This window comes from Artemia sp. Qi Xiang Cuo, chromosome 2 (genome assembly GCF_049724085.1).
Source record: "Artemia sp. Qi Xiang Cuo chromosome 2, ASM4972408v1, whole genome shotgun sequence".
NCBI lineage: Eukaryota > Metazoa > Arthropoda > Branchiopoda > Anostraca > Artemiidae > Artemia > Artemia sp. Qi Xiang Cuo.
In genome coordinates, this window is record NC_142795.1 from 81,992,694 (window position 1) to 82,018,683 (window position 25,990).

Sequence of the window (25,990 nt, forward strand, 5' to 3'; positions counted from 1 at the left end):
TCTTTGAAGATTTGCCAGTGATTGCTCAATGTGTGAAACACCAAGTTGAGAAAAATTGGGTTAGTGAGCCGGTGACGAACATGAAGAATTCTAGGTTTTGTCTTGTCAAGACTTCTGACGGCTCCATAACACCAATAAAAAAATCCACGCTGTTGTGGCTTCTGAGGAGAAGCTCTGAGACGCTCAGTAGTGACCGATTACAACGGGTGAGGGTCTAGGGCCAAAGAATAGGGCTACGTGAGTCACCCTAAACCAATGCAGAGATTGGTGTCAAATCGGAATTGCGTATCGGTGAATGGTGCGTTTACAGACCGGTTGGCAGGGGAAAGAGAGTATTAGTTGGGCGGGTCATACAGTTTGGCTACTTGTCTGGGCGAAGATGCCACTCTGTTGACACGCAGAATATGGCGATGCCGTTCCCTGACGACATAGGAATTCTGTGCTAGTGGTTCCGGCTGAATGTTGATCTCACATTAACAGCCACATTGGTAAACCAGGGTTACTGTGACTCCAGCCTGTATATCATGCATTCAGCAGAACCCGTTTCTATGGAAATCGGCACCAACATTGTCTTTGGCTTTGACTCAGACGTCTTCACAAATCTGAATTCATTTATACAGAAGAAAGGGTTCCACTTTTTTGATGTCTAGTCAGCATCGCAATCATCATGTTAAAAATGGCACCTAAACCCAAAACTGACCTCAAGACCAGAACCACCACCATCGCCGCCATGTTCTGTATGTCAACAGAAAGAATTTTGTTTAACATTTTTCAGAGGTAGTTGTTATTTTTTTTTTTCCCTCCCATCCTCCTCTCTACTCGGTGATATTTTAATACAAAAACATATAAATATTACAAATTTATACACTATCATATCACCTAAACTTAAAAAAAAAAATATTATATACCAGTCAATGTATTAGTGGACATGAAGGCCCACAACCATTTAACTTTTTTCTTGCCAAATATCTATCGCTCCCCCCGTTCCAGGGTGTCCTTCCCCCTCTAGGAGACGCTTTTCCGGTGGCATTTTTACTTCAATTTCTTAAAATTCATATCCTTCAGTTTTCACTAATACGAATTCGAATTTTAAAGGTGGTCTTCCAAAAGGCTTACTCTTACAACTTTAAAATTTTTTAACACAAAAAAACTATTTGCTCTCCCGTAGACTGGGCGTCCTCCGTCCACAAGAAACCCATTCTTGCTTTGGAACTTTTTTCCTTCTTTTTTTTTTCTTTTTTTTCAGCCCTTTTTAAGACCAACCTTAATCAACAAAAAAAAACAAAATAAAACCAACCCATCAACAAAAAACCAAAAATAACCTTAATACCGACGTGTATGAGGGCACAGAACTGAACAGAATCTTGAACCATGTCTCCTACGGACGAGGAGGCCACCCATGAAGGGGCTGGTCCTTCCAGCTCAAGTGCGTCTGCCCCTCGTCCCCCATTCGCATGAGTTCTTGATATAATTTTATGAGTCTCGAATGCATTCCGAGATCTAGGGCAGCGGAAGCGATGAATACCATCGGAAAACTTGTTATGCTTAGTAGAAGACTTAGTAGTAGAAGACTTAGTGTTTATACTTGTGCTAACCGAGCTTAGTTTGATTTACTGAAGCTCATTTGTCCAGTTTCTTAGGGTTGTCATTTGAGCTGTGATTATCGAGATGATTGCTGAAACTTACCAATAAATATCTTAGAAACTAGTTATTTTTTTTAGTTGGTTGCTTTACTTAGCGCTTTTTAATAATAACTCGGTAGTAACAGTTGTTCTGACTGTTGCTTTACAGTTTTCTCTTCAAATACCCAAAGGCCTAGGTTTAACACCAAGAAAGTTGGATTCTAAGTACATTCGGGAAAAAGGGACCTGTGTTTCTTCCGGATTCTTTCGTGTCAAAGCAGCAGATTCCTTTTTTTTTTTAGTACAATTAAGAATCCGAGATCCGAGGATGCGTCTTGGCACAGCCACTAAACAGAAAAGCAGGTATGATAAAAGGGAAAGGGGCGTTTGAAGACGTGATAAAAGGCAACTTTTACCGCTGGCCAAGCGATATTGAATAGGGCTGCGAAGCGTGACGTCAATTCTTGGGCGGGAAATTCAAATAATGGTGAAACGTGGATGCGTAGGCACGTATTTTCGGAACTCTGGCGAATTGTTTTGGCCTAAAATATTTGTCGTAGATCCTACTAATCCACCAGAACGTTTTCACGTCGAAATAATACTATGAATATTGACAATCAGTTGTTAGTTACAACTAGAAACCACGTTTCACGGTACTTTGAATTTCGCACCTTGCTTTTTACTTCATCACCGCGCAGCTCATGTTGTATAACTTAAAAACCGTGTTCCGGGATTTTTTTTTGAAATTTCGGGATTTTTTTTTTTGAAGAAAAATTGGAATTTTATTTTTGAGCTGGTGGCAACGCTGCATGCGTAATAGGAAAAAGTGACACCGTCAGTGCCGTCGTAGGGTTACCTAGTTTTTGCATGAATATCAATAACTTGCAGTCCTCCGTTCTTCTTATTTAGGTACATATCAGTTGTTTTCAGTCTTGGGGGTTCTTTTCCTTGCCAAATAAACCCGTAAATGTTTTTTTCCAAGTTTTAAAAGATCGCTTTTGACGGTGCTGAAATATTCGACAGATAACAAATAACAGGCAAGCTGTATATATTTACATATTGCACACTTTGGAATATTTTGTAAGTTTCCTTCCCTGTCCATTTTTAATGCCTCCGGCGTGCCTCCGGGCCTCATGCCTCCAGGTGTCCCTCAAAATGCCCAGTTGTTAACCTCTCGGGTACAACTACTTGTATTCCCTTTGCTACAATTACAACTGCACAAAACGTGAAAATTTCGTTGGTTTTCAGACTTACACGAAAAATGTTACTTGGAAATTTTAATTCTTGGTCCTAAGGCTAATGATCTAGTTAATTCAGAAATTTCTGTTCGTATTTATGATAGTATTTTAAAACCTTTGGAATCTTTTTTATATCTTGGTGTGCCTTATGGACAAACTTTAACAACAAGTAATTTGTCTTCGCGATCTTCTTTCTCGAAAATCACTGGCTCGGGTATATAATACTGTCGCTTTGCCTCAGATTTTACTCTTGTCATCGCTTGTCCCGTTTTTTAGAATTAGTAATATTGCGCATGTAAAACCGCCTTTTTTTTAATTTTTCTAAGTTCCTTTGCCGCTTTTCTAAATCTGAATCAAATACTTTTTTATTAAATACATATGAAATAAAAAACCCTGTTGATGTTTTGGAGAAAAAGCAAAAGAAATTTTTATCTAAATTACCTCTATTTTCTAATAATTTATATAAAGCTGCGCATGAAGCTTAATTTGAATTTTTTTTTATTTATTAATTATTAAATGAAGCGTTAATTTGTGAAGTGTTGATTTTAAGTGTTAATTTATTGATTACTGAATGAAGTGTTAATTTGTGTGGTAAGTTTGATTGAAGGCCTTTGCTTACTTATTGTTATATGGTTTCAAAGAATTTTATGGCCTGTTGATTAGTGGTTATTTTTAAATTTTACTCTTCGTATTCGGAGGAAATAAAAAGTTTGAATTGAATTGAATTGAAAGCATTGGAAACTTTGAACTGATCATTAAAGGGGAAACACGAAAAAATGTCAAGTTGAATTTTCTTCGATCTCTTAGGCTTGACTTGCTAAATTGTGTAAGCATAGGCACTGACGGATCGGACGGAAGTTATGATGGCTTCAGAACATTGTTTTGCTGTTAAAGAAGTTAAAAAGGTAACAAAAAACGGCTTGTGCTGTTCAAGCTTCAATCATGCTCTGACTATTTCCATGTCAAAACTTCTTCTGTCTAGAAACTCCATCGGGATTATAAAAGAGATGATCTTTTTTTGTGCTTCTAAAAAGTACAATTATGTCTTGACCAGAGTGATGAAAGAACAGCTAACTGGCATGCACGAAACGCACTGGATTGAAAGGCACGACTCCTTCATGCAGTTTAAGGTAGACCCCCCTAAAGTTGTGGAATAACATGAGATCATCAGCATCTGGACAGAATACACAACTGCAGTAAAAGCCAAAGCATTATTGACTGCTGTCACATCCGATGTGATAGTAACCATTTACTCTCTTAGCAACATATATGGACTGCGCTAAGTTAAGAAACTTCTTACACAGCTGCAAGTCAAGCATTGGAAGAGAGACATAGAGCTAAAAAGAAGTGTCATTAACTTCTGTTACACACAACATTAGTGTTTTGTAGCAAGTGGGCTGGTTTTCAGTGCTTTGAAACATTATCGTTCTTATTAATAGTCTTTCACAGTCGTTTTTGTGTTGTTAATTATTTTAAAAACAATCAGAAATTCAAATCAAAAAAAAAGTTTTTTTTTCAACTGAAAGCAAGCAACAATATTAAAACTTCAAACCAACAGAAATTATTCCGTATATGAAAAGGACTGCCCCCTCCTCAGTACCCCGCTATTTACGCTAAAGATTGACCCTTTACCATAACTCTTTAAAAACGACTTCTAAGCATAAGGGCTGTTTAGCTAGAACAATAAGCTTTTATAGTAATAAAAACTTTAGCGTCAAGAGTGAGGTATTAAGGAGGGGGCAGTGCCTTTTATACATGGAGTAGTTTCTGTTCGTTTCAAATTTTAATGTTGCTCTTTACTTTCAGTTGAAAAAAACTGTTTTGTTTTTTATTAATCTAAAAGTTTTATCAACTTTTCGTAATTTTCATACCAATACATACATAAAAAGAATCAGATTATTATGCAGATTCCAAATACATCACAGTTATTCAGTTTGGTGTTACCCATCAAAAGCTACGAGCCTGAGAAACTTTGCTTGATTTTTGAAAAAGGGGGAAACAGCCCCTAAAAGTCAAACAATATTAATGAAAATCACACCATCAGATTCAGCGTAATAGGGAAACTTGCTGTAGAGTTTTCAAGCTCCTATATGCCAAAAAAGTGGAATTTTGTGTTTTTTGCCAAAAGAAGGCTCACGGAAGCATGTTTATTTGTGTGCTTTTGTTTTTTTCCCCTAGGGAGATCGTATTGACTCAATGGTTCCAGAATATCGGGATAGGGCTTATTTGAAAGAAAATTAAAAGTTGTAGTGTCCTTTTTAAGGGACCAAAAAGGTTGGAGGGCAACTAGGTCCCCTTCCACACCTTTTTTTCCAAATTCGTCCGATCAAAATTTTGAGATAACATAACCCCTCACAGCCACTCGGGAACGGTCATAAAGTTATAAGATTTGCCCATCATTTACGTATGGTATTTGTTATTAGGAAGCATACATACATTTTTTGAGTGGAGGGGGGATTTGAATTTTCTCTTAGGAAGATTTTCTACGGGAAAAATTTTCCATGAGGAGGGAAGCTCCTGAGGGACAAAATTTTCTCGATAAACTTTACACTGGAGGAATTGGCCAGAATTCCTATACGAAATTCTTTTTATTTGTGGGGGGCTGATTTCGACTCAATTTTAGGCGTTGAGAAGCTACGGGAAATTGTCAATTCAATTCAATGTATTAATTACTAAAATAATTACATAAGTACACTTAGGCGCTAGAGATCCCAAGAAGCATAGCTTGTGGAGATCCGGAGTAGAATTTCAGCGGAATTGAATTGCATAAAGGATCTTTCCGTGGGGAGGGGAGATTTAATCTGTGGAGGTTGAGCCGGGTTGCCTGGCATCATTTAAAAACGATAAGAAATTAAATTAAAAAAAAATCAGCTGAAAGTAAGGAGCAACATCAATATTTAAAACGAACAAAAATTATCACGTATGTGAGGGGGGCAACCCCCTCTTCAAAACCTTGCTCTTTAGGGCTAAACTTTGAATCTTGTCCCAATTCTTTAAGAACGACAGAATTTTTTTTTTAAGTACTTAAAAACTTTAGTGCGAAGAGCCAGGTGTCGAGGAGGGGCAACCCTCCCCACATACGTAATAGTTTCAGTTCGTTTTAAGTTTTAATGTTGCTCCTTACTTTAAGTTGAAAAAACTTGTTTTTTAATTTAATTGGAAAAGAAGAGAGTACAGGATAGTTAAACGACCAGAAGATCAATCGTAATGAAGAAACATCAGTTATACTTTAATAGTTACTGAAAAATAACGTTTGTCCAGAAAAAGACAAAAGTGTATTTTTCACATTACCTCTATCATTATCAACATTTAACTTGGCAAATAACGTCTCTACATATTTTTTTATGATGATTTTAATTTGGAAACTTGTCTTGGAAAAACTTTAATAATTTATAACATGCTACTGTTGATAGAGACTTGTAATTTATATGAGCCTTCTGTTCCTGGTCAGTAATAGATTACTAGTCTATAGAGAATGTCTTTTTCTCTCATAAATCATCTTAGTAATAAGATTAAATAAAAGAAACAAGTTTTTTTAACTGTTAAATAAAAGATTAAATAAAAGAAACAAGTTTTTTTAACTGAAAGTAAGGAGCGACATTAAAACTTAAAACGAACAGAAATTATTCTGTATATGAAAGGGGCTGTCCCCTCCTCAACGCCTCGCTCTTTCCGCTAAAGTTTTTTATTGTTTAAAAAAATAGAGTTGTGAGAAAGTCAAACTTTAGCGTAAAGAGCAAGGCGTTGAGGAAAGATCCTCCTACTTAACCCCCGACCCCAGGCACGTACGCAGGAATTTGTTTCGGGGGGGGGGCAAATCCTTCAAACCTATTATTCTGTGAGAAAAAACAGAAAATTATGGGAAAATGAAAAAATCGTGAGATTTCGGGGGGGGGGGGGCGGGACCGGAGGCCCCCCTGCGTACGTCCCGGCCCGACCCCCCCCCCCACTACCAGGAAAAATCTCTCCTGAAAACGTCTGTACTGTATACTTCCCAATAACCAATACTATATGTTAACATTGGGTAAAGTGCATAACTTTCAGCCCTCCTCCCGGGAACTTTGGGGGATTAAGTCATCTAAAAAGACATACTTATAATATTTTCGACCATGCTGAACAAAATGGCTATCTCAAAATTTTGATCATGTAACTTTGGGAAAAAAATAGCGTTGGAGGGGGCCTAGTTGCCCTCCATTTTTTTGGTCACTTAAAAAGGGCACTAGAATTTTTAATTTCCATTCGAATGAGCCCTATCCCGATATTCTAGGACCACTGGATCAATACGATCACTCCTGGGGAAAAAAATAAATAAAAATAAACACGCACCCGTGATCTTTCTTCTGCCAAAAAATGCAAAATTCCACATTTTTGTAGATAGGAGCTTGAAACCTCTACAGTAGGGTTCTCTGATACGCGGAATATGATGGTGTGATTTTCATTCAGGTTCTATAACTTTTAGGGGTTATTTCGCCCTTTTTTCAAAAATCAGCCAAATATTCTCAAGCGCGTAACTTTTGATAGGTAGGATTAAACATGATGAAACTTATATATTTTAAATCAGCATTAAAATCCAATTCTTTTGATGTATCTATTTGTATCAAAATACCGTTTTCTAGAGTTTTGGTTATCATTGAGCCGGGTGAGCCGGGAACTTTTACTTCCCAAAGCTGCCGATAGGGGCTCGTGTCACTATTTTCGTGTCACAATCGTGTCACGATTGTTTGTGTCACTATTTTCCCTGTCACTATTGGTCCCAATAACCAATACTCTATGTTAACATTGGGTAAAGTTCATAGCTTTCAGCCCTCCTCCTGGGGGCTTCGAGGGATTAAGTCATCCTAAAAGACATAGTTATAATATTTTCGACCATGCTGAACAAAATGAATATCTCAAAATTTTGATCGGGTGACTTTCTGAAAAAAATGAGCGTGGGAGGGGGCCTAGTTGCCCTCTATTCTTTTTGGTCACTTAAAAAGGGCACTAGAACTTTTTAATTTCCGTTCCAATGAGCCATCCCATGATATTCTAGGACAACTAAATCGATACTATAACCCCAGGTGAAAAACAAAACAAAAACAAATAAACACGCACCCGTGATCTTTCTTCTGGCAAAAAATGGAAAATTCCATATTTTCGTAGATAGGAGCTTGAAACTTCTGCAGTAAGGTTCTATGGTACGCTGAATATGGTGGTGTGATTTTCATTAAGATTCTATAATTTTTAGGGGGTGTTTCCCCCTTTTTTCAAAAATCAGCCAAATTTTCTCAGGCTAGTAACTTTTGATGGGTAAGATTAAACTTGATGAAACTTACATATATGAAATCAGTATTAAAATCTGATTCTTTTGATGTATCAATTGGTATCAAAATTCCATTTTTAAGGGTTTTGGTTACTATTGAGCCGGGTCGCCCCTTACTTACAGCTCGTTACCACGAACTGTTTGATTGTCTATAGAATGAGCTATCTGCATTAAATATTTGTTATTAGATACAGGGTAAGCAATAAGCAAACCGGTTATTTTATTCGGTGCGTTTATGTGAAACATTAAAGGATTTAGGGAATATTATATATAATATTATAATAGGAAATAATATTATATTATTAATAAGGAGAAATGTAACAAGCAGTCGCTGAATAGTGTGACTGGGATTGAATTTTATATACACCCCAAGGTAGGTATTGATCATGTTGAGTATTCTAAGGGGTTGTAGGCTAGTTCTTACGTAAAACTATTTATACTAACAGGATGTACACTTATTTATTATTATTTTATGTCATGGCTCGCTAGACTCTTACGCAGTAAACTTCGTATCATATAGTATCATGTAAACCAAAATACAATAGATTAGGTCGACCCTTAAGCTTAAGTTAAGGGCGTTCACAAATATAAGGTTTTTAAAGTACGGAGGTTTTATTTATAATAATTCTGCCTCTCAATCTACCTCACAGGCTGCTAGATGAGCTAAGAACTACAGACGGATGCTAGGACGAGGTGAGCCAAAGATTTTGGAATTTCCGAGTACAATTTTATCAGGAAGTGGGCCTTCCGTCATCAGTCAAATGTCATCAGCATAAGTGACTTAGAAGATACTGAGGGCAGAAAGACGTCTAACGCTGGTCTTGAGCATCAAAAGCATAAATATTGAAATTTTAAAAGGTGAGGCGATGGCACCTTGCATGGCTGCTTTCCTAGTTAGTACAATTCTATCCAGTAGCCTTGCAATTTCATCTTTCTTTAGAGAGATTTTAAGTCGGACTCGTTTGCGACTTGGAGAGTTGCAATTCAGTACAGTGAAGCTTATCTTCTTGTCAAAGGTCAAGTGCAATAATTCAAACTACAATAATTCCAACTACGAAACGCTAGGTGGCAATACGGGTCAACACGCAGGGTGCAGCATGCGTTAGGGGTGAAGAAGGGGCCGGTAAGGACCGGATGGATGCGGCATCGTGACAGGCCTCTAGCAAAACACCGCTATGGTGCTAAAATGGTCTTTTTAAGAAGGTCTTTTTCGTTTTTGTGCTTAAAGAATCCAGAGTTTATTTTTTTTTAAACTATTGTTTCATTTTTTCGTTTTTAAAAGAACCAAGTGTTTAATTTTTTGGTTTCAAAAACTAATTTTTCATTTCTTTTGTTTTAAAAAAATCAAGTGTTTAATTTTTTTAAGTACTGTTTCATTTCTCGTTTTATCATCTTTCTGATAAGGTTTCAGGTCAAGCTTTCTATTTTATGAATAAAGTAGTTAATTTCCAATTTTTTCAGCTAGCTTGGGACTTCTAAGTAAGAATTTTTTAAACCCGTAGCGTTGGAACACAACACCAACTTCACTGGCCTATAGAATTGGAGGGGTGAGGCGCGAAACGTGCCTAATAAGGAGGGCTCATTCTTTAGTTTTCCTTTTTTGGAGTTTCCCTGTAGTAAGGTGTATGAACTTGGTTTTAAATATCCCCTTTATTGAATGAATTCTCAGCGGGGGGTTATTTATGGATTAAATCATGAATAAACATGACGAAACATGAAATGTAATGTTAAATCTTGGAATCTCAGAAATTCGAATTTCCACCTCTTATACCCTGGATCTCACAAAAGGGGTATAGAGAGTCCCCCCTTAAAAAAGACCAAATATTAAAATGCACATAATAGTCGGTTAAAACACCATGGAGGGATTGACCCTCTGAAAAGCAGCTAGTATAGCGACACAAGCGCTATGAACCCCCTGACAGAAGGTTTGAGAACTAAAAAAGCGGCCCGCACAGGGAAAATAGTGACACAAACAATCGTGACACGATTGTGACACGAAAATAGTGACACGAGCCCCTATCGGCAGCTTTGGGAAGTAAAAGTTCCCGGCTCACCCGGCTCAATGGTAACCGAAACTCTAGAAAACGGGTTTTTGATACCAATAGATACATCAAAAGAATCAAATTTCAATGCTGATTTCAAATATATAACTTTCATCAAGTTTAGTGCTACCCATCAAAAGTTACGCGCCTGAGAAAATTTGGCTGATTTTCAAAAATAGGGGGAAAGACCCTCTAAAAGTTATAGAACCTAAATGAAAATCGCAACATCATATTCAGCTTATCAGAGAACCCTACTATAGAGGTTTCAAGCTCCTATCTACAAAAACGTGGAATTTTGCATTTTTTGCCAGAAGAAAGATCACGGATGCGTGTTTATTTGTTTTTTTGTTTGTTTTTTTTTCCCAGGGGTGATCGTATCGACCCAGTAGTACTAGAATTTTGTGGGAGGGCTCATGGGAACGGAAATGAAATGTTCTAGTGCCCTTTTTAAGTGACCAAAAAATGGAGGGCAACTAGGCCCCCTCCAACGCTCATTTTTCCCAAAGTCACCCAATCAAAATTTTGAGATGGCCATTTTGTTCAACAGGATCAAAAATATGATAACTAAGTCTTTTAGGATGACATAATCTCCCGACGTCCCTGGGGGGAGGGTTGAAAGTTATGAATTTTACCCAATGCTAACATATAGTATCGGTTATTGGGAAGTATACAGAAGTTTTAAGAAGGTTTTTTTTAGGGTAGTGGGGGGGGGGGTCGGGGGTTATGTTGGAGGATCTGTCCATGAAGGAAGTTTTCATGGGGGAAGGGAAATTGCCATGAAGGGGAAGCCGGACTTGCCAGCATTATTTATTGGTTATTGGGAAGTATACAAACATTTTCAGGAAGGATTTTTTTTTCTGGAGGATGGGGCTGGAGGAGGGGGTTACTCGGGAGAATCTTTCTGTGGAGGTAGTTTCTTTGGGGTGAGGGACATTTCTATGAAGGGGGTGCCGGATTTCCAAGCATTATTTTAAAAACGATAAGAAATTAAATTAATAAAAAACAAGTTTTTTTCAACTGAAAATAAGAAGCAACATTAGAACTTAAAACGAACAGAAATTATAACGTATATGAGGGGGTTCTCTCCCAAGTCAATACCTCGCTCTTTACGCTACAGTTTTTTTTAGTGATTTCAAAAGAGCTATCTATTCTAACTAAACGGCCTTTGTGATTAAAGGGTTTGTGAATTAAATTTGTTTTTAACTTTTTACGTAAAGAACGAGGTATTGACTAAGGGGAGAACCCCCTTATATACGTAATAACATATACGTAATAAAAAAAAACGATAAAAAACAACAAGTGATAAGGCTCAATAGTGATCGAAACTTTTAAAAACGGAATTTTGATGTCAATAAATGTATCAAAAGAATGGGTTTATAATGCTAATTCTAAATCTATAAATTTTATTAAGTTTAGTATTACTCATCAAAGGCTACGAGCCTGAGAAAATTTACCCGATTTTTTACAGAGGGGAGAAACATCCCCTACAAGTGAAATAATTTTATTGAAAATCACACCGTCAGATTAAGGATATTAGAAAATCCTATTATATAGGTTTCAAGCTCATATCTGCAAAAATCTGCAATTTTGTATTTTTTGCTAGAAGAAAAATATACGAATATAGAAGTTAGTTACGTAAGTAATTTGTAAATTACGTCATAACCAAATTTAGAGACATCCATTTAGCAAAAGAAAAGTAAAATTTTTATGCAAATTTTGTTTACTTATTCAATGACGGTGAGCCAAAATAAAAGCTGCATTAACTAAAAAACGATCAGAAATTAAAAAAAAAAAACAAGTTTTTTAAACTGAAAGTAAGGAGCGACATTAAAACTTAAAACGAACAAAAATTATTCCGTATATGAAAGGGGATGTCCCCTCCTCAAAGCCTCGCTCTTTACGCTAAAGTTTGACTTTGTCTCATAACTTTATTTTTTAAAACAATAAAAAAATTTAGCGCAAAGAGCGGAGCGTTGAGGAGGGGACAGCCCCTTTCATGTACGGAATAATTTCTGTTCGTTTTAAGTTTTAATGTCGCTCCTTACTTTCAGTTTAAAAAACTTGTTTTTTTTAATTTAATAAACAATAAAGAGTCTTATAGTTTGGTTCCAAAGTGCATTTTTAAATCAGCTAGGTGCGCGGTTCCGATAGAAAATCGAATTTTAATCTATTATAGGGTCGGAGGGATGGCGTGCGAAACGTGACGAATAATGAGGTTTTGTTCTTTAATTTTCCTCTTTTTTGTTGTTTCCTGTAGTGAGGTGTTTGAACTTAATTTGAGGGGGGTGGGGTGAGACTACAGTTCGTGGTAACGAACTGTAAGTAAGGAGCGACCCGGCTCAATAGTAACCGGAACTCTAAAAAGTGGAATTTGATACCAATAGATACATAAAAAAAAATTAGGTTTTCATGCTGATTTCAAAGATATAAGTTTCATCAAGTTTAGCCTTACCTATCAAAAGTTACGCGCCTGAAAAAAATTCGCTTTATTTTCGAAAAAAGGGGTAAACACCCCCTAAAAGTAATAGAACTTTAATGAAAATCACACCATCAGATTCAATGTATCAAAGAACCCTCAGATTCAGCGCATCAAAGAAAGAACATGGATGAATGTTTTTTTTTTCCAGGGGTGATTGTACCGACCCAGTGGTCCTAGAATATCGCAGGAGGGTTCATTCGAACGGAAATTAATAGTTCTAGTGCCATTTTTAAGTGACCAAATAAATGGAGGGCAACTAGGCCCCCTCCCAGGCTCATTTTTTCCCAACGTCACCCGATCAAAATTTTGAGACAGCCATTTTGTTCAGCATGGTCTAAAAATACAATAGCTATGTCTTTGAGGGTGACTTAATCCCCCAAAGTCCCGGGGTAAGGTCTGCAAGTTATGAACTTTGCCCAATGTTAACATGTAGTATTGGTTATTGGGAAGTATACAGAAGTTTTCAGGGGTTTTTTTCTGGTAGTTGGCGGGTGGGTGGGTTGGAGGTTACGTAGGAGGAACTTTCCATGGAGGAGATTTTCACGGAGGAAGGGACATTGCAATGAAGGGGCGCCAGATTTCCCAGCATTATTTAAAAAAAAACGATCAGAAATTAAACAAAAAAAAACAAAACATTTTTTCAACTGAAAGTAAGGAACATCAAAACTTAAAACGAACAGATATTATTAATTATATGATTGTGTTCGCCCCCTTGTCATTACCTCGCTTTTTACGCTAAAGTTTTTTTGCACTTTCATCAAAGTTATTTATTCTAATTAACGGCCTTTGTGGTTATGGGGTCATTCATAAGGAATTGGAACAAAATTTGTACTTTAGCGTAAAGAGCAAGGCATTGACTAGCGGGCGAACGTAATATACGTAATAAAAATATATGAATATAGAAGTTCTTTACGTAAGTTAATTTGTAAGTTACGTCGGATCAAAATTTCAAGAAAGTCATTTAGCCAAAAAAAGTAAAATTAATATACAAATTTCGTTTTTATTATCCATGTACTGTGAGCCAAAATCAAAGCTGCATTAATTAAAAAACGTCCAGAAATTAAATAAAATAAACAAGTTTTTTTTAACTGAAAGTAAGAAGCGACATTAAAACTTATCACGAACAGAAATTATTCCGTATATGAAAGGAGCTGTCCCCTCCTCAACGCCGCGCTCTTTACGCTAAAGTTTGACTCTGTCTCACAACTTTAGTTTTTAAAACAATAAAAAACTTTAGCGTAAAGTGTGTGGCGTTGAGGAGGGGACAGCCCTTTCATATACGAAATAATCTCTAGTCATTTTAAGTTTTAATGTCGCTCCTTACTTTCAGTTAAAAAAAACTTTTTTTTTATTTAATAACCCCAAGGAACCAAACAACCACGAAAAGCTAGCCTGTCACGACACCGCACTGGCGATAAAGTTGGCTTTTTTCTTAGAAATAAGTGTTTAATTTTTATTTTGTTTTAAAGAAATAAGCGTTTAAAAAATCCCGTTCATGTGCTGTTGATGGTGTACCATTAGATTTAATCATTGAACCACCGTCTCTCTAAGGAATCAATAGGGGTTCACCTTAAACAGGCATCCGGAATAAAAAGAATTTTTTTTTCAGGTCGTGAGTTAATTTGCAAACAGCAATGAGAGAAACAATAGAAGAGTAGATATGGATTACCCAAAAAAGAGTGTGTAGATGATAGAGTTATTTCAGCACTGAATGCTCACAAAGACGAATACTTGAACTACGAAACAAGCAGAAATGATGACCTTATGGGAAATGTATGTGTGCTTTATCACGAAAGTCAGAAATTAAATTCCTTTGGGGCATCGAAACAATTCAGACGGCAGAATGGAGGACATTCAAGAGTAACATCTCCAGAGAAATTATTGATCAAGGATAATGCAAGCCTAAAACTTATTGTTGACGACAATGGCAAACTTCTTGCTTATGGTTCTGGTAACATTCTACCGACTGATAAATCGTATTGTCATTCTTCCGGTATTAGCATTCAAAAGAATCCAAAAAGAAGACAGGCATAGTGCTGTAGCAATGTCATAAGCCATATTTTATCAAAATGTCGGAGCTGCAACCTATGTAAAAAATAATGTAATAATTGACCATGAAATCTCAAGTAAAATAAAAAGGTGTAAAAAGGTGACAATTGGTGAAAAGCGTAGCGCTTGCGGACGTGAATAGTGCTATTGATGGTGTAGCAATAGATTCACTCTTTGAATTTAATAATAACGATGACAAAAAGGTTAATGAGCTTTTAGGTGAAACCGCAATAAACATTGTGTATGACTCAAAATAGAATACTGAACATTGCACTGGTTACGAATTAAAACAAGATAATAAGTGCCTTGTCAAGAGAGAACTTGGTGAATTATTTAATGGAAGGCATTCTTAACATCCGACTTTGATCACTATTAATAAAATGCAATATCGTACGTGATATTGTTTCATTAAAATGTTATTTTGCAGTTTTTTGTCACGATTCTTTTATTTTTAAGATTAGGACTATCAAAGAAAAATTAGGACTATTGAAGACTATTAAGAAAAAACAATGTAAAAGAGCAATAAAAGGACGTTGAGCATGATATGAGGTCCAAACGTCCGTGAAATTGAGTGTGGGGGGGGTGAGGGCTCCCCTAAGTCTGGAAATGACATGTAAGGACAGGAATTGTTCAAAAATAATAAAATAAAGATTTTTTTCCATTATGGTATTAAACCAGTATAGGGAAATGTAAGAAATTGCTAGTGATTAGTAAACGAATGTGGCATAGGATGTGCGGTCCAGAAGTCCCTGAAATAGTGTAATGGGGGGGGAGAGGGCCCTTTAGGTCTGGAACTGTCAAAGAAAGAGAGGACTTGTACTGCGGTACTAAAGTCATAACGGAGGGCTCCTGTAGCTCTGGAAAGGTCATAGAAGAGCATGAATTATTGGAGCTAATAGTAAAAATAAACATTTTTAATTATTGTGGTGCTAAAGGAATGTACGAATTTGTAAAAAAAAAAGAATGGTTATGACTAGTAAAAGAAAAAAGAATAAGATTTGGGGTCCTAAAGTACATGAACAAGAGGGATGGGAAAAGCCCTGTTAAATAATTGGAATGTTAAAGAAGGAGAAGACTTGTTTTGCGGTCCAAAATTCACTGTGAAGGGCTCCTGTAGGTCTGGAAAGTTAAAAAAAGACATCAGTTGTACGAAAACATAATAAAATAAAGATTTGTTATCATTATGGTGTTTTAGGAGTGTACAAATCTGTATAAGAAAATAAGTGTAATGCCTAGTAAAAAAAGGATTTCCGGTCCATATTTGCCTGAAATAGAGTGTAGGAGGAACGTCCCTTAAAATTTCCAAAATTTAAACTTTACAAAGCCCCTGAAATAAAGTGATGAGAAGGGTCACTATAGCTGTGAAAAGCTGAGGGGTGTCACTTCCAAAAATGCCAGTTCGGTCTCACTCCCCCGACAAAACATCAATATCATGAAAAAATTTTAAAAATAATCAATATAAGGAGTTTAGAAGTAAAACTTAAAAAACATTAACTAGATGTAAAAGAAGTAAGGTGAATAACTAGTAAAACGAAAATCAAATAATATTTGTGGTACAAAAGTGTTTGAAATAGAGTGATGGGGGAGGCCCCCGAAGGATCCCGTAGAACTTGAAAAGTCAGTGTCATGCCTTCCAAAAATGCCAAAGTGCCCATATGTCCCACAATCAAACATAAAACTCTTGAAAGCATACAAAATAAGGAATAAAAAAGGTGAAGTTAAACAAAAAGAAAATAAAAATCCTCCGGATTAGTGGGGGGAGTGGGTGGGTGACATTAAAAATAAGAGTATGAGTAAGAGATCTAGAATTTGCCGTAAAAAATCCGCCATGTCTCTATGAATCAGCGTTTGGAAATGGCTATCTCTGTACGATGTTGTAGAACGCTCTTTTGATTAATTACCTGCTCTTAGCATATTTGGAGCAAATAAATATCTCCGAAATAAACTTGTAACTGAAGAAGAAACTTTGCCAGACAAACATTAAAAATGTGTAGGGTTTATTTGTAGAATGCTTGAAATAGTCAGGGTTAAACTTGGCCATGTGTAGTCTGGACGAGTTTCTAAGATGATATTCTGGGAGATGTCTGGAAAATTCATGAAGAAATGGTTAGAAAATTCGTAAAACAAAATGTTTTTAGAAAAATCTATTTCAAATCTCTGACAAAAAGGCCAGAAGACATATGTGCGGTTGGATTCTTTTTCACCTCTCAGATTAATAACATGCGTTTACATACAAGAAAATATTAGCGTGATGAATGCTCCTAGCGGAAGGCTTGAGAAGTAAAATTTCTGTCAGTATAGCGACGCCCAAAAAAGGCTTTGCAGCAGCTAGATAGGGATTTGAGGTGTGAAATAACCAAAGCCTTACTACTTGCCATTCCGCCTATCATATCTATGTAAATACGGGCCCGCTAAGCCCAATATAACTTTCAAGAAGAAAATTGGTACAGCAGGGAAAAGATTTTTGTAGATTACTGTCTTTAGTGGAAGGGTAAACGTTTTATACATAATTCACCACTTAAAATAAAAATTTAAAGGGAAATTTTTCAGGTTTAAGAATGCTTTAACTGTACAGATAATTTATTTCTCAGAGGTCAGAGTAACTGCGTTTATCACGCACGCATCCTTTACGCATTTCGGAAAGGAAATTTGTCTCTTATATATGTCATTTTCCTGAATTTTGTTTCCGTTGGGAGTTTTACTCAGCGAAACTATGGTAGTGGAGTTTTCTCTGAAAAGTCATGCTTCACCAAGGCCGTACCCAGATGGGGGTTAGGGGGGTTTGAACCCCCCCTCCCCTAGAAATGTTTGTCTGACTCGGAAAAACGTAGCAAAAATGGATACAAACAAATTTTGTATGCGTTTTTTGTTTTTTTTTGTGTAAAACACCCCCCACCCCGAGATTCTTGTTTTTGAGTAAAACCCCCTCCGAAAAAAATCCTGGGTACGGCCTTGTACTTCACCCTATTAGTAGTAAAACCGTAAGTTTCGATATTTAGACTTACTCAAAAAACTGAACAATTGAATAGATTTCTTTTCCAACCGCCTTTAGTCTTGTCACATTTCTCATGAAAATTATTCGACTAAAGCCCTCACTACTATCCATGTATTTTTTCTCCTTTGGCTGCAAAGTTCTTAATGCTCCGCGGATCTGTAAAACAGAATGAGAACTAGAATTACAAAAACAGTTAATTTTCATCTTTTACAAAATGTCACTGTCAATTATCGGCAAAGCAAGCAAAGATAGAAGTTATGAACATATTTATCTGGTATTCTATGTTTTGTACTCGAATGATTATGGGAAACCCTAAAAAACTTATATAACTTTACTTGAGTGCTTCATAAACGAGTGATCTTTCTTAGGTTATCGTGAACTTATAAGCAAGTCAAATACCTTTTTACTTCATGTTTAACACACAAATATTTTTGATCACCAAACATCACAAAATTTTGAAAATTTTGATTATTAAGTTTGAATCGTACGCAGTGTTCTTAGCTATTTTACTTTTTTGGACCTCATGATCACAGCTTCATTGAGCTGTTGAAATATAAAGACATAACAACACCATTTCTGAGGATATTTCCATTAAGTCTCAGTGGAAACAATTTACGGAACTCTAGAATAAAGTCACTCAAAAGACTGAAAGATTGAATAGAACCGCCTCTAGTTACTTACTTAGACTTAAACTTCCCACACCGGTCGGCGCAAAAGGCGGTAACGATACCTCTCCAGGATGACCCCTTTTGCGTCTTTAGCCAAAGATAATCAAGAGATGTTCTTGAGAGCGCTGCGTCTTTTTCAAGGCATCATCCAAGTATAGCCTTCAGTCGTCCGCGCCGTCGAATTCCGGGGAGTCCAACAGCAAACATCATAGGGCAGGCGATTGCTGCTCATTCTAACCATGTGTTCGCAATATCACCATCGACTGCCTATGAATGTGTCAATAACGAGCGGCTGTTTAATCTTCTCTCTAATGAGTGAGTTGGTAATTTTATCCGTCCCGTTGATTCCGAGAACTTGATGAAGATAATTATTTTCAAAACTTAGGATTTTTTTCTCTATCTGCTTTGGATTCCTTTTCTTAGGCTGAATATAAAAACTTGAAACCCGTGGAAATGAACTAAAAGCTTCTGAAATTCAACAGCATAATGACACTTTCATCAGAGCAAATTTCCCTTAAGACCCTTGCTAGAGCTGCGGAGACAAGACTAAAACTTTTTGACATTACTTCTGATTATCTTCGCCAAGTAACTTTTATGTGAAAATATCTATAAAAAAGCTTCTCCCATGATCAAATTAGACGTGGAAAACTCACTCATTGAAAATAATTCTCAAAAAGCAGTTCTAAAATCTTTGAAGAGGGGTTTAAGTCTTTAGACTTATTGATATATTCTAAGTTTGGTGCTATGGTTTATCAGGTCCCTGGCATGACAAATCTTTCAAAATGATATTTCCAAGATAGATTGATAAATCCATATCTTCATTCAAGCCAAAAGACCACACAAGATGAAAAAACAGTTGAGAGATAAACACAACAAGTTCAAAGTTAAGGAATAAAACTTAGAGCAAAGGTTTTATTTTAATCCACATAATTTTCTTAAATTTAATTGTTTAATTTAATGGTGAATTATATTCTTTCTATTTTATTTATTTTCTCTCCCAGTTATTTTTTATTCAATTGTGTTCATTAAAATTTGAAGAATATAATAAAAGAGAATACCAACGGAATATCATTCAGTATTATCTCTGAAACTTAGAAGAAGCCTACAATTACACTGAAAATGGTATGCACATTGGACAAATAATCCCACCCTCCAGGGCGATCCTACTGTCCACCACAGAGATGACAGACAATTCACATGAATTTCAAAGTACAATTGAGTTTTTCTACTTCACAATTCTAATTTATAATACAGCTCTTGGCCAGGATTAGCTTTGATTTGGGTACTTGTTGACTAAACGAAACGCACTCAAGAATACCGCTTGGTTAGATATCAGAAAACCGGTTTCATAGCCATAAAGACAAGTGACGGGTGATAGAACTATACCCAAATACTGTCCCCCCCCCACCCCCACCCACTAATGCACAAATATAGGCCAAATTATATTATTATATAAACTATTGGTTATATGAAGGTTATATTTCATTAACAATAACCTAACTTCACTTCATGGGTGTGTTTCGTTTAATTAACAAGTACCTGGATTTGTATATACAATTAAAGCTTATGGCTATTTCGTGTTATCCCGACCACACTCAGTAATTTGACATGTTTGATCTGCTTATAACCGGTTTCTCTGTTGGTTTCTATGTGTGCACTCGGAGATAATCAGCTTAGCTTGAGCGAAATAAACTAGATTGCAGTTATATTTTAATTAAACATTTAATATATAGAATTGTTTAGGTATTTAATATAATGCGTTTTGGGCGGCCTGCTTCCCATAATTCTCTGTTGTAGTTTCCTTCATTTTGTTACTAAAGGGTTATATTTTCATTATATACGGGTATATTTCATTAAGATTAACCTAACTTTACTTCTTGGGTGTGTTTCTTTTAATTAACAAGTACCTCGATTTGTATATACAATTAAGGCTTATGGCTATTTCGTGGTATCCCGACCACACTCAATAAGTTTGACATGTTTGATCTGTTTAAAACCGGCTTTTCTGTTGGTTTCTTTGTGTGCACTCGGAGATAATCAGCTTAGCTTGAGCGAAATAAACTAGATTGCAGTTATATTTTATTTAAGCATTTAGTATATAGAATTGTTTAGGTATTTAATATAATGCGTTTTGGGCGGCCTGCTTCCCATAATTCTCTGTTGTAGTTTCCTTCATTTTGTTACTAAAGGGTTATATTTTCATTATATACGGGTATATTTCATTAAGATTAACCTAACTTTACTTCTTGGGTGTGTTTCTTTTAATTAACAAGTACCTCGATTTGTATATACAATTAAGGCTTATGGCTATTTCGTGGTATCCCGACCACACTCAATAAGTTTGACATGTTTGATCTGTTTAAAACCGGCTTTTCTGTTGGTTTCTTTGTGTGCACTCGGTGATAATCAGCTTAGCTTGAGCGAAATAAACTAGATTGCAGTTATATTTTATTTAAGCATTTAGTATATAGAATTGTTTAGGTATTTAATATAATGCGTTTTGGGCGGCCTGCTTTCCATAATTCTCTGTTGTACTGTCCATGATTTTGTTACTAAAGCATTATATTTTCATCATATTTAGGTATATTTCATTATGATTAACCTAACTTCACTTCTTGAGTGTGGTCGGGATACCACGTAAGAACCGTCTTATGTTCGATTTAAAAGTTTTCGGTAAATGTTTATGAAGTGTGGATCAGCAGTCCATCAGGCCCTCTCCCGACGGCCCGCAGCCTTTTTAGCTAAAGTAACCAAATAGAAGCAGGTGATTGGAAGAATCTTGTTTTGGAGGATGAGCCTTGGATAGGGATGGGTCAAGTTCACGTTCAATCATTTTATTATTCACAAATACATGTAAATATTTGACATAGGCCCATGGCGAGACAAGCTCGAAAAGCTAGGCCTAGACAAAGATAAAATAACAAATAACATTGCAGTGCAAAGATAAACACAACTTCAAAGATATAATAGCACAACAGTAATATGAAAGTAGCAGCTAGCCATTTCAAATTCATAAAAAATATCAAAATTTTTAATTATATTAAATATAATTAATACCAGAAGATAGAGAAGAGGCCCACATTAAACCAGAGCAACAAAGCACACAAACAACTTTATCTTATTAAATAGACACTAAATTAAAGATAATTTTGAACTAAATGAAGTTTAAGATTCCTCTTTATTAACTGGATAGAAGTAAATTTATCAATATGATCCTTGTGAGCATCCTAGCACCGAGCTATCGACACAAACAAAGCAAATTTAGATCTTTCAGTACTATATTTGTCAATGTAGATACTCTTTTTTGTCGAGTGCTATAATTATGTAAATCTTGCGATTGGGAGAACAAGTTTTGATTGAGGTAATATGGCGGTAATTTCTTAATGTCAGAATTAAACTTGAAAAGAATTGTTCCAAAAGTAAATTGTTGAAAAACTGGAAATATATCTAAATAAGTAAAATGATACCGTAGAAGACTTATTTGGAAGTGCAATAGGTGATGGAATAGAAAATTTCACGATTCTTCGCGCTTTATTTTATAAATCTATATTGGTTTAATATGGCTTTTAAATGTTCAGTATAGCAGAGCAGAGAATAATAATTAATATTACACTGAATCAGAGCAAAATGAGTGCTTCGTAAAGCAAAGTAGGGCAAATAATGTTCCAACCTTCGCATTAAACCAACACACCTTGAAATCTTTAAGCAAAGTTTTTGAATGTGTGTTTCAAAAGGTAAGCTTTTGTCAATCACAAGTCCAAGGAACTTAATCGTTTCCACCCGAGATATTGATGATAGATATTTCGAAGAAGTAACTCGGGTAATACGAGGGCAAACATTTGACTTTCTGCCATAAATTATGAAATTAGTTTTTGATAAATTCAAAGTAATAAAATTTGATGAACATCAATCAAGAACATTAGAAAATGCAGTATCCAGGTTCACAACCAAATCCTCATCATTCCTCTCAGAAAGTGAAATTGCCATATCATCAGCAAAATATTTGTTGAGACACTGGTTTGCCAAAGCGCGGTGGAGATAATTTATATAAATTAATAAAAGCAGAGGACCTAGGACAGACCCTTGAGGTACCCCAACCTTCAAAGACAGAAGAACAGGTGGAGAGAGGATATTGCCTCCATCTATTTTTCGCTTTCTATTACCGAGATCAGATTTAACTAGATCCAACGTTAGTGCACGCACACTACAATTATCCAATTTACAAAAAAGTATACAGTGGGATATTGTATCGAATGATTTTTTTTTTAATCTAAATAAATTGTTGCTGGAATTCCTCTTTTATCTAAGCAAACAATATTCAGAATTTGTCAAGAAAGTAGACGATTTAAGTAAATTATAAAACTCTTCTCATAAAATACTTCTCAAACATATTTGAAAAAGCTGAAAAAATAAAAATAGGGTGGTAGTTGGATGGGTCTTCAGGAGAATCATCTTTGTGAAGTGGAATTTCCCTCGCTTTTTTAAAAGCAGATGGGAAAACTTCAAATTAAATGAAAGATTAATTATATACTGTAATGAAAAAATTACTGCGGACAGTATTTCTTTAACAATTATAGAACTAGACCCGGCTGTTCCCGTTGAATTACCTGGATTTAGATCGCAAACGATATTTTTGTTACTTCAAACTGAGAAAAAGGCGAAAGAAAAATAGAATTACTTTGAAGAGATGGAAGGTACGAAGACAAAGGTTTATTGCTGCGTGAATCAAACTGGGTTATTACTGAGGAAGCAATTTTCTCTCCTATATTAGCGAAATAAGCGTTCAAAATATCAGCCACTTTCTCCGGTTTATTAGTAGCCGATCCATCCTCCACACTAATAACTTCAGGAAACTTAGAATCTCTTTTTCAAAAAAAAAAGAATTAATTAAAGACTACGTTTTACGAGGAGAATTTTGAGGTTAGTCAAAAGACTTTATGATACCTTTGTTTCGACCATCGTATCGGTGTGGTTAATTTATTTTTGTAAATGATTTTTTTTAAATATTATAATCAGTTATAATCAGTCTTTACCTGATTTTTAAATAAATCATTTTTTTTTTACTGATTTTAAAATTCCAGAAGTTATCTACGGCCTAATAAGAAATTTTTAACCCCAAATTTTATTCGTAACAAATGGGCAACTAGAATCAAGTGAGCATTTAAATTTTCTTATAAAAGTATCCGTTGCCACATCTGTATTCTCCGTGGATACAACACTCTGCCAAACCAACAAACCAAGGCTTTCATTGAGATGCTCTAATGTTATCTTATGTGTTATCCGTACTTGACGTTCCTTACTTACCTGCGGTATTTTATAAGCAAAAGCTAAATCTGAAATCACCATAAAATGATCTGATATATTAAAACAGCAAAATTTGCTTGAACTGGTAAAGATGTACAAATATTATCAACGAGAGAAGCAGAACTAGGTGAGATTCTCGCATGTATTATCAAAGTAGGAAGTAGATAATCAGAAAAACAAGAAGATAATAAATCGACAGACGATTCATTCGAAGCTTCTAGAAGGTCAATATGCATGATCCTAGAAGGTCAATATAAAAAAGCATTTCCTCATGAGAACCTTCCAGATTTGCAAGGCGTAGAAAAGAGATACCTTCTTTTACTAATACTGCTAAACCACCTTGGCGCCTTGTCAATCGGGTTTTAAAAGTAAATTGATATCCAGGAAAAGCAACATGAGTGAGTTGATTCTGTAAGAAAAGTCTATCAGAATCCAACGACATGACGTGATGTTTTGTGAACTACATTGACAAGATTATCTTGAGAACTAAAACAACCTCTACAATTGAAAATCCTGTTCTCACCACACCGGTACTGGGAAAATCAGAAACGTCGGTAATTTATGTTTACATTTTGGGAAATTAATTAACCCACCATCATTTTATTTCATTTCCAACAAATCTATCCTGGCTCTGAAATATGGAGATATCAAAAGAGTTATACTCTAAGTCTCAGTCTATCCCTAATAAAAATTATCACTAGATGAAAAAAAAAACCATAAAAAAACAGGTGAACGGAATGAAAGTTTAACGTTCCAAAGCAAAACCATAATTTTGCCATAGGGTGATATATTAGATCCAACTTCACATATACATAGAATCACATTTTGAGACTTGCTTTGTATTCTTTTATATTCAAAACATCGTGAAAAATCCACCAGAAAAATTCAAAAACAGGAAATTTCTAGTCTTAAATAATTTTAGATCATATTCTAAGAAAAAGTTCAAGTACCATTTCCTATAAAATTATATCTTGTACCACTCCCTTAGAATTATATCTAAGTATTGCAAATATTTAGGTCTAATTACTCATTAACCATTATACTGGGCACGACTAGATCTGAAACTAGTAAATCCAATGATTTGAATATCTTGTCGTTTCTGTTCGAGTTACAGCTGCTGGTTAAGTCGTAAAATCGACTGGCTAAGTTACTGTCGTAAAACCACATGCTTCAGAGGGAGGACAAACCTTGTCCTCGAGGACAACTTTGAAGACAACCTTTTTTCAAGGACAAACCTTGAACAATATCAAAAATACTTGGAATTGACCCTTTTTGATTTCTTGTGACTAAAATTTCTTTTGCAATTTAAAAAAATCAGTATTATTCCTTAGATTCTTCCAAGAAGTTTTCCATGCAAGCACAAGCTAAGTGAATTAAAAATTAGTTTCAGTTGAAATTTTCATGTGATTTAATACATCGGTTTGGCCAAGCTATGTAAAAAAAAATATGCCAGATTTGACCACTAAGCTTCATCACGGTTTATATATTTGTTAAATACAAATAATTGTACCGACCTGGTTGGCTTTTAGTTTTATCTAAATACTAATATTGTTGCAAATGCTTTTTTCTAGGTTTGGAGTTTAAAACTTTTAGACTTATAATACCATCCGAGTCAACGAGTAAGAAAGGTAAAATTTTCGTCAAGCTAGAATAGGAAAAGGCCTGGAAACATAGCTAGACGAAATTTGTGTTTCAAATTCGGTAATCTAAACAACATTCCTCCTCCAAACAGTTCTGCAACATGTCTTATGTTACAAGTTTCTATCTAGTGACGCAAATTTTTTCTTTGGCTAATTTCCAAACTAAGGGTGCAACTATAAATAGCTTCTTTCCCAGAGTCAAAACATAGTTTCAGTTTTGGGATCATACCTTGAAGAAGATGGCAAAGACAGACTTCTTAAAATTTTGAGGTCTTGACCTCGTGCACATTGGCTAAGCTAACCAGACTTACCGAATTCCACTCGACAAATAGCTCTAACAGTATCTCTGGGTTATTTCCTTTCGCCACTGTCCTTAGAGTACGATCTTTGAGAGTAAACCAACGACGCTCTCCGTTGTTAATACGTAAAAGAGGGATCACAATCATTCCAAGGAAGTCAGACCGTCTTGAACGATCTTCATCGTATACAGTTACTTCCAAAGCACTATTTATGTCCTTCACCTGGCTTAAAGGAAAATGATAAACACATTTTATTTTTTACTATAAAAAAAAACTGGCACTAATTTGAGAATTATGAGTCTGTATCTGTTTTCGATTCTTTTGTAGCTGTTTTTGGAATTGATTATTCTGGCTT

At 35.6% G+C, this 25,990-nt stretch overlaps 1 protein-coding gene across 1 annotated transcript in view; it reads right to left on the minus strand.

The window, feature by feature from the left end:
* Positions 1–25,990, minus strand: part of Mctp (multiple C2 domain and transmembrane region protein) — a 357,697-nt gene that overhangs the window by 46,399 nt on the left and 285,308 nt on the right. Inside the window, exons 14-15 of the mRNA XM_089108305.1 lie at positions 25,648–25,861; positions 17,735–17,880 (exon numbers count right to left, since the gene is read on the minus strand). Coding sequence (XP_088964431.1) covers positions 17,735–17,880; positions 25,648–25,861 — 360 coding nt within the window. The remainder of the gene's footprint in view (positions 1–17,734; positions 17,881–25,647; positions 25,862–25,990) is intronic.